Genomic DNA, 12236 nt, shown 5'->3' with positions numbered 1-12236 from the left:
CCAGTCTTGTGCTATCACCTGCGTCCCAGACAGCAGGCTGCTCAGTTTACTTGTGTTGTTGCACCTCACCTGGGTCCAAAACATCACTTTGTCGACCCAGACATGCAACCGCGCTGGTACATTGCAGTGTCTACTTCATTGCCCTGGCATACCCACTTGAGTGCTCATCCCCCATGTTCAGTGCCACCCCCGGTGTGAATCCAGGACAGTGTTTTATGGTCTCAACTGTGGGTCCCTGCAGGCTCAAAGCAACCCTCCCGCAGGGGGTAGGGGTGTCACACTTCTCACTCTACTTGCCCACCTCACCAGCCTACCGAGCCAGCGCACCTTTCTGTGGGCCCTTGTCCTTTATAGGTCATCTGCTTTCACCCAATATTACGTGCATCAAGCTCACCTTGCGTTTCCAGCATTTTGGAGTTGCAGACCTATTTGTTCCCCTTAGGTCTCAATTGACATCCCAGGGTAACACTCTGCACTGCAAACCTTATGTCGCTGTACCCAGTCCTGCCCGGGGAGAACACTGCCCAGCCGATGGCTTTGGTGCACTCTGACCCTGGTGCTCTGGCTGCAGGCTTAGGCACCTGCAGTCTTCATGCCACAGAACGGATGGATTCCTCCCTGAGTCTTTCGGTTCTTCTGTTGTAGGCTCTGCAGGGGTTAAGTGTGGGCAGGCCACTCAATTCCAAAGCCTTGCCAAATTTGCATCTTCTGTGTGCCCTAGATAGTATGCCAACCTTTGGGAACACGTGTTACTGCACAGAATCACAATATATCGTGGTTTGTCCAGCAGTAATCAGTTTGTGCGCCGGTGATCTCTGTTGTTATTGCCTCCACCAGAGTGGGGCCGTCTCTCTATGTGCCTAATGTATAAGGGCCCGCCGGCACTATCACGGTCCTCCGACCCTTTGCTCCAGCGCGCCGCTTGCCTGTAGTCTGTCCTCTCAATGTCCTTGTCTCCTCCGCTGCAGGCAACACCGGTATACATTCAGTTCTCTCGCGTCCCGATGCAGCCACCGTTCTAGTCCCCTCTCCGCCAACGACACTCTTCATCCGTGCTTACAGCGGCTTACACAGGGCTCCATGGGCAATAATGTAGCATATTTCCACTGATCAATGCTCCGAAGTAAGGCCAGTCCTCGCACCACTCCTCTGGTACTCGACAGAGTCACTCCGGATACATTGTAGCCATCTGCATCGTATACTCTTAGCAGTCCGCTGGCCCCTATCCGGACATCAATGAATGCACCGCAGGTTCGCTGACAAATCTCTGGTCGGAATCCTTCAACCTCCGATCTCACATCCCCGCTGCACCTCAACTTGGCAAACAGTTGCAGCCTGTCCTTTGTTCTCTGGCGCCCTCCAGCTTGCCAACATCCCTTCAAATCCAGATGCCCGCTTAGATCAGGCCGTTCACTGCCATCTCTGAATCTGTTGCACCCGCGTTTGTCTGCAACTGAGCACGTTTGCTTAATGTGCTTGTTCTTCAATTCTTGCAAATAAACGCTTGTTCCGGTCCCAGCATATGCCTCAGATCATGTAGGATCTGCAGGAGCACTGGAAACCACGTCCTACAACATGGCCACTTGGCCATGCCCCCCGCACCTCTTCCAGAGGTAAGAGTTAGTTGTTTCTTTTGAGCCTTGCCACCACCTGTGGTTGTGTAACGTTGTACTGCTGTGTATTCGTTATTCATGAGCATGTGAACCCATGCCAGACCCCATGCTGGAGAAGGAAGAAGTTACTTACCTGTAACTATTGTTCTCCAGCATGGTTCTGGCATGGATTCACATGCAAACCCTCCCTCCCGTTTCCTCTGCGGCTCTTCTTGGTCATACTGCCACCTTACGTGCTTACCAAATCTGAAGATGGCTGCCAGAGGAGGGTCTTGGGGAGAGGGCTGTCATTGGATGGGGCAGTATAACCCAGAGAACAGAGATTGGTTTAGAGGAGAAATACAGTTTGTAAGTGAAGGTGAAACTGTGTTTCTTTTTACCGAGGATTCCCAGCCTGATGACGGGGAATATTCATGAGCATGTGAATTCATGCCAGACCCATGATGGAGAACTATAGTTGCAGGTAAGTAACTTGTTCCTTTCTTCCAGTTTATTTTCTAATCGTTTTCTTTGCCACCTTGTAGGGTTTGCATGCTAAAAGGGTTTTTTTTGTTTGTGGAGAATTAAAAGCGATTGGATGCATTAGAAAAACGGTTTCAGGTAATAATGTAGCTGGGAAAAGCCATTGGCGACATTATATATGGTGACATTATGTATGGGGACTGGTTGCAGGCATGTCCCCTGCTCCCCTTGTAAAATAAATGCAATAATGTATCCGCAAAAAATGGCGAACTTTTTGTCAGGAGACATTTTTGCAGGGACATTTACATGGAGCCTGGAAAACCTCCTCTGCTCTGTTGAACGAATCTGTATAGGCAAAGCTCCTCTGTTCGGATTGTTGCCATGCTTTTCATTCTACTATGAACGATAAGTGCTACCAGAGGCCAGAATTTAACTGCTGCTTTTATTTTTTTTTTAGCAAAATCTTTCGTTGTGAAATATTAAAGGCAATAATGTTGAATTTGCGCAAAATATTTTGAGAACACATTCTTTGTGAATCCACCTTTCCATTGCAAGCCATTGTTGGTCAACTTTTTGCATCACTTTATACACTTTTCTAATTAAGACTCTCAAATTATGGAAGATCTCATACTGGTGAAGTAATGTGCTGAATTAAATCTGTCTTACTGAGCCACAACAGTACTTCCCTACTTCTTTTCCATATCTCCATATGGAAACTATGATTGTATTTGGCTTGTGCATCATTTTTGCGTTGCCTCTGCCATTGCAGGAACTACAACATATGAGCACCTTGAGTGAAAACCATGCATTCAAAGGTGCATTTGTTTAATTACTTTTATAGTTTGATGCTATGATACTCAAACTACATACAGGTTGACAACAGTAGGTAAAATTGACATTTTGCCAATGTGTTCCACCACCTATTTAAAAGAAAGTGATATATCTAGCAAATAGGTTGTATGATGTCTCCCTACCGTAAACTTATGTAAGTCCTCACTTTTATTTATCTTGGCTTTTCAGATCTATGACATACAAACGGGCCAGAAATTGCTGACGCTCTACAACTCCGACTTGGCCAACAATTACAAGCGTAACTGCGCCACTTTCAACCCAACGGATGACCTGGTGCTGAATGATGGAGTGCTGTGGGATGTACGCTCTGCGCAGGCGATCCATAAATTTGACAAATTTAACATGAACATCAGTGGGGTCTTCCATCCCAACGGGCTGGAGGTCATTGTCAACACAGAGATTGTATCTTTTCTAACTCTAATACTGTGGGCATGATGGGTTGATTTGCTAGTCAGCGTCTGACAGACATGCCAAGAATCTGTGGCCAGGATCTTGCTGGTAGTTCGGTCTATGGGGTCTGAACTTGGACAATGCAGAGCGAATGATTAAGTGAACGTGGTATTTATTGAGAAAGTCAACTGCATATTTCAATTCATGGAAACAGGGATTTGCGAGGGGAATCTGTTGATGGAAAGAGAATAAGTATGTGATACAGGTGATGTGTTAGAGTTTATTTGTGACTGGGTAAAGTATATGTGGAGGGATGCATCAGTGTTCCAGTGTCAGTTGATCGCATAAGTATGTTCTGGACAAGTCAAACAACTGAAAAACCTAAGGAGGGAGGAGGGGTCATACAGAGTTGAGTGGTAATGGTAAAATAAGCAGTGTTGATAAATACCGCAAATTTAACTGTCTGGCCAATTCAGGCTTTCATTAAATACCACTGGCAGTATTGTATGGGAATAACAGCAGCAGTATTTTAGGCAAGCACCCTGTCACACAGCTGTCTATTATGACCTAAGAGGTGGAGGTAAAAAAAATCCAGAATTGCCTCAATTTTTATTTTAAAAAACCCTTTTTTGTAGTACAGAAGGTACTTCCCTTCAACACAGTGAAATAGGTTTTTACAAAGTGCCATGGTAAGGTGCTGAAAAGGTGAACATGTCCGATGCACCCCTCACTCAGTTGTGCGTCCTGAGGTTTACGGGCATGTGGCGCGTAAGAAGAAATAAATAATAATATTTTGAGCCACTACTTTGCATAATCCATTTCTACGTTCACATTGAGGGTGAAAATGGCTGAACAAAATGTTTAAATAAACACCTTTTTACATTAAACCAGAAGCCGAGCAAGACTTGCAGTACTGGTGTACATCCAGACATGCTAGATTCTGAAGGATTGTATTTTTCAATTACTTTTGTAAAAAATATATTGCAGCTATGGCCATGGGAGCATCAGCCCAGCCCCTTCTGCCAGACTCCCTCTCCCGCCCCACCCCTCCCTCACCAGCATCCATGTATTACTTGAACATGCAGCCCACATCCCCCCTAATTATCGATGCTCTTGCTGTATTATTGTTTTTTCTTCCTTAGGTTTTGGTCACAGAGTTGACTAGGGAGAAAGGGAATCCAAAGCCTTTGATGCAGTGATCAGGGGTTTCACAGACTGTGTCTGGGGCTGGTCATATAGAAATAATACATTTTGTTTCTCCTCACAAGCTAGTGCTAAGTCTCTTTAGTGTTGGCGCCTCGTGGAAACAACTTTTTAACAATTCAGGAAGAATACTCTGAAAAAAGGTATACCTGACACATAGTTTCAGGCACTGGTGTTTTTATGATTTACCAGGTAAAGGAATCCTCTTTGAGCAACATAGACACTCTTTAAAAAATGTAAATCTCCTAATTATGGAAATGCTAACTTTGGGAAAGAGGAAAGCAGTGGAGGACCGGCCCTCTGCCCGTTACCTGATATTTAAGGTACCTGTACACACTATGCCTATTAGACAGTTAAAGTATGTTTACTTGCCAGATGAAAATGAACTTTTAAACATTAGACTTGGTTTATCTGTGCAGCTACATTATGGGCTCCACAAGCAGGAAGCCCAAATCATTTTGTCACCAAATGACAATCAAGGCAGGTACCACACAATAAGAGATTTAACTGTAATCTTCATCGGGAGAATGATGTAGATTGTTCTCCTTGAAACTCACACTGAGCCAAGGACTGTTCCTGATACCTAACCTATAGTGGAACAGGTTAAGAAACAGCACAACCATACTATGCTCACGCTGTAAGACATTTTAACATTAGGATAAAAATAGGCATAAGCCTATAGCACAGAATCCCATTCTTATCAAAAGCCACCCAAGAGCTGGCTCAGCCATCTTGGCCAGGAAAAGATTCCGCATCAGAGGCACCCAACAATAAAGAAAGAAGACTCATTCATGCTCTAGAAGGTAGATGGGCACCACAGCGACTTCTTATATTCACATCGCTAATGCCAAAGTATTACTGGCAGCGTATGGCCAGTCGACTGGGCGAGAAAAAAGAATTTCTTGAAATTCTGCCATAGGAAGCAAGGACATAAGCATAGGCACATTCTACAGGATAGCGAAATTGTATCTAACACTATGATCAATAACAGTCTAGATGATGCAGCACAACACACCCTGCAATAGTTTCAAAAGATTGGGAACACCAGACATTGATCTGTTTGTGACCAGAGAAAAGGTAAAAAGTCACGACTTTGCCTCCAGATAGCCACAACCCTGGTCTCGAGGCAGTGCATCATGGATGAGCTAGTCAGCAATATTTGATTGTGATTTTCCAGCAACACTACTCATAAACTGAGTGCTACAGAAAATGCAGGGGTCTAACAGAACACTCATACTCATATCGCTATCGGCACACAGATAACGGTATCCACACATGCTGCAGGGGACGGTTGCAGCACCAATATCAAGTCTCTACATCTAAATCTTCTTTGAAATTTCCGACAGATCCCACATCCCTCCCCTCCGAATCCACAAGCACTCAACCCATCTTCTTTGCACCTGAAATCGTGCAGTTTAATAATTTAGAACTGTCAAACTGTCACAAAGATATATGGGCACCTTGAGGGATGTGCAGAAACCTCAGTGTTGCTACTTCGGTGAATTGAAAAGGTAGATCTTGTGGTGCACACAAGAGTTGACTGTTAAACTTGTTGTACTACAAATCTTTTAACACCGATGGGAACATAATGCCAGTTGCTAAGGCGGTAGAGTCTATCTGGACTCCTCATTGTCTTTAACAAGACAAGTCAATGCGATTGCGTCAGCAGCAGCCTACACTTCTAAACTAATTTTCGGTAGTAGACCTTTCCTAATGACCGACAATTGTATCACCTTGGCCAGAGCATTGATCCTCTCAAGAATTGACTTTTGGAACTCCCTATTTGTCGGTTCTAACGCATGAAACATTAGGAAGTTACAAACAATTCAAAACGACGTCATCCGAGCCGCGCTCAACATCCCTAAAAAGGTACATATCTCTTCAGCCAGGCGCAATCTCCATTGGTTAGCGGTGGGATTTCACATCAAATTCAAAGCCCTATTGCTAACACAGAAATGCTGTCTAACAGTGTCCCGATCTACCTGAGCAGCCTAACCTCCAGAGCCCAGTCCAACAGACACACCCACTCAGCATACTCACACGTACTCACCATCCCGAGATTTAAATTACAAAATCCGGTGGGTGCAGTCTCCCGGTGATCGCAGCCAAACAATGGTATTCCATGCCTTTGGCATTAAGAGTGGATCCCTTGCACTGGTCCTTCCGTTAAAGCCTCAAAACCTGGCTCTTTACCCTAGATTTCTAAAAACTTGTCTGACTCAGATCCATTTATCCTGGTATAATGTATGCACGTTTTGTAACTTATGTTAGCAATGTTTCCAAATGTAATCACTGTAAGCAACTGAATATTTATGCAAGTTATGTGCAACGTTTGTAATCCATCACTATGCAAACAACTATTGTAACCACCTTCTTAAGCACCAAGGGCTTGTTGCGCTATACAAATGACCAAATAAATAATTAAAATAAATCGTACAATTCAATAAAGATTCTTTCATCAATCCGAGCAGCATACACCATAAGATCCCATGGTGGTAAGGCCTTTCATAGAAAGGATAAAGCAAATAACATCCACTCAATTGGAATGGGCTGTTGCCTCTGCCTTTAAAATAAAGCGGTGCACTATATAGTAGCTTTCTTAGTGGCAGGCACTTCCACATGAAAGTTACGGAGCTATAGGTTGTCTGAGGGGACCTTTCCCTGCAATTACACAAAGAGAAAGTGGTATTTAGGGCATATACACATTTCTAATGGATTCCTTCTCCCCACAGATTCTAGTGTTAGATACAGATCTTCCATCACCATGTGCATTAGCCATCTTTTTAAGCCACCTGGACGCGGTGGGGCTCCAGCATACAATTCATGCCCATAATGCTGGACATGACATTGGGGGCAGTTTTTATTGAGTTGTTGGCGCATCATGGCAAGGTGGTTACAATAGTTGCTCTCAGTACGCTTCTCAGAATCGCCACTATCTCTTTTCAAATATAGATGGATCAGTTTGATTCCCAAGCTGGCCTTAAAGCCATGTAGGGACTGCGCAATGCAGATGTCTGTCACTGACCCCCACATGAGGTCATTACTGCCAAGGGAGCAACATGATGTGGCCGCTGCGGCTTGTGCCATTTCAAGATTACTGCTCCCATGAAGGTGACTTGAACTGAACGGAAATGCAGCAGTCTAATATAACAGTCCTACTTAGCATACCATTATGGGCGCCACAAGTATGCTATCCACACCTTCTACAGATGTCAGTTGCAGTACCAATGAAACAGTCTCCATTTCTAAATCTTCACAAGCAGTCTTGTTCCCCCTTGAAACATCTGGATGCCATTCTTCCTCCTCATCTTCCAAAAAAAAAGTTGTCACTCCTGTTTCAAGGACGATGAATATTCTCCTGCAGAATCACCACCTTTCCCTGCACATTCTTCTAGGCTGAATGTAGGTAACAGATGGGAGACATCTTTGATAAAGCACTGACAACTTCCGTCCCAGCACCGGTGGTGGAGCAAAGGCCCACCACGCTTGGACATTCTGGCAGAGGCAACCCTTTGGACTGCAATTGCATGCCTTCTGGCGCTGAATTGCGAGGCTGTCCCCCTGCAATTCCGGATGGCTCTGCCTTCAGGCATCAAAGCCCCAGTGCTGACTTCCTTAGCTTTGGCCTCTACACCAACATCTTGCTGGAGTTTTCTCCGACACAAAGAGCAACATTTTTTGCAAAGATGGACCAGGATTTTGATGATTCCATCCCTTAAGTCAATGCCACAGTTTGACCTCACAGACAGTCTTAACCAGCGTCTCCTGACACATCATTTTTTTAACCTGGCAGTAGCTGCCCCAATGTTGCCTATGTAGTTTAAATCAGCTTTCACATTGGCTGTAAATGGTGACCTTGCCAAAAATCCTCCTCTGCTGCCGTAGATCCGAGCTACCTGTCATTGCACCCCACACCCAAGAGTCTGGTGTTTCAGACCACTGCACTGGGCTCAAAACTGACCCCCAGCTAGGCAAAGTTGGATGGTTTGGCAGAAAAGTGTTTGTGTATGGCAACCTGGCCATGAAAGGCAGTGAACACCTCCTGCGCTCTCGCTAAATACACCCACTGTTTGATGAATGTGATCTCCCCACCCCCAATTTGAAAGTTTCCATTCCCTTGTTTATTATGAGAAGGAGGTGACCCATGAGATCCTCCAATTGGGCTTGGAGACAAAGATTGTGTGGGGAGAGCCGTGGGCACTGGCTCTGCCATCCACTGACGTTTATGGATTTGAACTGGTTTTGTCCTCAATATCCTAGTTATCTTCCTGGACATGCCATATGATGATCTTTGACGGTCTTCGGACCAAAGGCAGATATGTCTTTGGAAATGTTAAAACTTTCCAAAGTCCTCACTTGGGTTGCCTCTCCAACAGCAGCCCACCACCACTCCCTCCAGAGCTAGCAACGCCAGCTGCATTTTCCCACCAAGGTATGGGCAAAGGAGCACAGAGATGAATTGTTGCCTCGGCCTCTGTCCCTTCTGGGATCTCGTATCCAAAACCCCTCTGAATCGGACTCCACCCACTTCTCTCCAATGGGAGGGAGGCTGTCCTTGTATGTGCCTGCTCAGCACTTCCGAATCCTAGGCCTTTCAGGTCATCTCGCAGGGATATTGCCTCCCATTCATTTAATGCCCTCTGGACTGTACTCCTCACATGTCTCTACCTGCTCTCCGACATCGTCCTGCTGGAGAAAGTACATAAACTTCTTGCAAAGTGTGCCATACAGCAGGTGTTTTCTGAGATGGGAATCTCAGCTGGTACTCTTTACTTTCTAATACCGAAGGAGGATGGTGGCCTGTGCCCCATATTGGATGTTAAACTTCTGAACATGTACTTAAGAACAAGTACAAAACGGCCACCTTTACCCAGTCCTTTGAGGCCCTTGGGTCACAGGTCTCGCTGGTGTCACTGACTCTTAATGAAGTGCACTTCCACATTTCAAACTATCCCAATCAGAAGTACACGAGGTTTGTGATTATTGTTGAGATGGATTTTTAGAACCAACCCTGAAAGAGAGTTGGGAGATGCCACCCGTGTTGGTGACTTGAAACAAAGGGGTGGCGTCCTGCCACATATATTTCTAACAATTGTCTTTACATTTCTATTTGCTGCAAAGATTTTCACATTTCGCACGCTAAGTATCAGAGGAGCTGTGTACTCATAGTTGTTTAAGTGCAGGGATACAAAATGTCACAGGTGACTATTGGCTTATTTATTCAGCTAATGTCACAAAAGATCTGGGTTTAATTTCCCATAGTGTTTAAATAGTTTTTTTGAACAACACTTGCCTAACAGTTGGCAAACATGTAGAAAAGAGAACAAATAAAGAGCAGACTGAAGCCACAATTCAAATTTCTCAAAACAGGATCATAAATTTGCTGAAGCATGTACATAAAAGCAGAATAATTTTGCAGCAATTATGTACGGAGAAACACATAAAGCATGAAATTGTAGTTAGTGAACCGGAGTTTCGTCTTCACAAAAAAGGCATCCTGGTGGTTGTTCCAAATGATGTACTGGATGTCTTTTTAAGGGGAGATAACCAAGTCTTTGGTCTACGTCTAGATATTTATCAGATGGTGTGAGGGGACGGGCGTGATTGGCCCTGATGGAAAGATGGTCCCATGACGTTTCGGCGTGGAACGCCTTCTTCAAGGGTTTTGACCCAGTCTTCCTAAATGGGGGAATCAAGTGAGGACGTAATTAGTGTGGATGAAACACTGTGGTGTTGTGGCAAAAAAAACGAGATACTAGCATGTGTTAAAACCAAATTAAAAAAACCCTGGGGTAAAGAGTGTGTAAAACAAACTCTAGCTTGTGGACTTGTACTGTCTAGTAACTGACCTGTGGAAGTTTACTTAAAGAAGTGGGTGCTGAAGGTCGACTTCCGATGTTATAGTGATGAATGGTGCCTTGCAGCAACGGTCTGGAGAGCAAGGCTGTGCTCAGAGCATGGGTCTAGGAGATGGAAGAAAAGAAAAGAGACATGGGAACACATGATTCTTCGGGACTAATGGAGTGCTGTAGGTGCAGAGGGGTATGTGATCTGGGGCGGCAGGCCTAGAATTGCCATAAACAAAATTACCTGATCTTCTGTATAGGTGTAGAGCAGCTAATCAGGTGCTCTTGGGGGTGCTGCAAGCCTGCAGCACGAAGCTCGTGAAGAAATGGAGCTCCGGGTATATGCACCGGTGGCAGCAGCCGACTAGGTGGTGCAGGCACAGAAGTGTGGATGCAGGGTAAGCCACTGTGTACAGGGATAGAAAATGAGAGAGAGTCTACTGTAATACATGCATATCCGGGTAGAACAAATTTCTCACGAGGACTGAGGGGTAGGGCAGCGGGAGATGGGAGGAGCCGGGCCCTTACAGTACCTGTAATGTAGTAGGAGACCAGAGAAGTGCGAATCAGCTCTGGAGGAACGCGAGGAGGCGGCGTCAGCTTCCCGTATCGGCAGATGGAGTTCTGCTGTAGCCAGCGTATAAGGCTGGAAAAAGCTATGTGCCGGGTCTCCAGGCACATGCGCGGGTGGGAGACAGTAGACCCGCGAGTTGTATCGCGTGCGCGCGCAGCAGGTGGGAGCCTCGTGCGCATGCTTAAAGATATGCCGCTTGGTCGCTAGGTCGCATTGCTGCGCATGCGCGGATGGGCAGTGTGACTAATAGTGCACATGCTAATAGATATGCCGCTATAGTCGTGGCCAGGGAGGTGGGCAATGATGCGGCAGTTATGCTCAATGGAGTGAATGAGAGCGTGGAAGGTTAAAGGAGAATGACCTCTATCATGGCCAAGATGTAAAGAAGGCATTCAAGTGTAAGTGTGTTCAACAATGAAATCAAGTACATGTACAGTACGTAGATTTGTACGCTGGTCAACATAGGAAAAAACGTGGATGTTGCAGCTGCAACACATTTTGTCTTCTTACAAAGTCAAGGGAACATTGCGAACATTTAAGAGTATACACATACACCAGGCATGATCTACTTTTGGTGTCACATAGTCAATGGGTTAGCAATCAAATGGCATACTCAAATATAGAGATGACAACTTTGAGCAGAAAACTATTTTAAAATGTGAAACAATAGCACAAAGGTTGCTTATATGGTACTCACAAGATTCATGTGTGGAGCTTAGGCCTCGGGTCGAGGGGGTTGTCATCACATTATAGGGATACTAGGGGGTAAGACCAGGTGGACCCAGTAGAGAGGCAGGCAGATCAGTATCCATACCCAAGGGAATGTAAAGGATGGGATGGAAAAAATGCTCAGCTGAAGGTGGTCGGCTCCGCCTCATTAAGACCACTGGTGGTGGATTTTAATTTTAAAATCTACCACGCTTCCTTGTGGTTAAGGGCGTTGGTGGTGTTGGTGTTATTAAGGATGGTGTCGACCACCCACCATTTCATGTCATCCACTCCATGTTGAAGTTCTAAGTAGTGTGAGACCAGGGGCGTGTATGGACCCTACACCGGATGCGGGACCTATGTTCCCCTATCCGTTTGTTCACTTGTCGTTAAGTCTGGCCCACGTATCTCATCCCACATGGACACTCGATTACATAGAGGACGTTAGAGGTTTTGCAGTTTGAAAAATGTTTTAACTTCCAGTCCTGTTCCCCAATCTTGAAGGATGTGGTTCTTTTTGTTAGTTTGCATACGTTGCATGTACCGCATGGGTGATGTCCCACAATTTTGCGTAGACTCCAAAGCTCT

At 45.3% G+C, this 12236-nt stretch overlaps 1 protein-coding gene across 3 annotated transcripts in view; it reads left to right on the top strand.

Annotated features, from left to right (window-relative positions):
* DCAF1 (DDB1 and CUL4 associated factor 1) overlaps nucleotides 1-12236 on the top strand; it is a 1932496-nt gene that overhangs the window by 1347555 nt on the left and 572705 nt on the right. For all 3 annotated transcript variants that reach the window (XM_069644104.1, XM_069644105.1, XM_069644103.1), the window contains exon 18: nucleotides 3096-3329. In XM_069644104.1, coding sequence (XP_069500205.1) covers nucleotides 3096-3329 — 234 coding nt within the window. The remainder of the gene's footprint in view (nucleotides 1-3095; nucleotides 3330-12236) is intronic.

Source organism: Ambystoma mexicanum, chromosome 2p (assembly GCF_040938575.1).
Source record: "Ambystoma mexicanum isolate Mex_15411 chromosome 2p, UKY_AmexF1_1, whole genome shotgun sequence".
Lineage (NCBI taxonomy): Eukaryota > Metazoa > Chordata > Amphibia > Caudata > Ambystomatidae > Ambystoma > Ambystoma mexicanum.
This window is presented reverse-complemented; position numbering and strand designations above follow the sequence as displayed.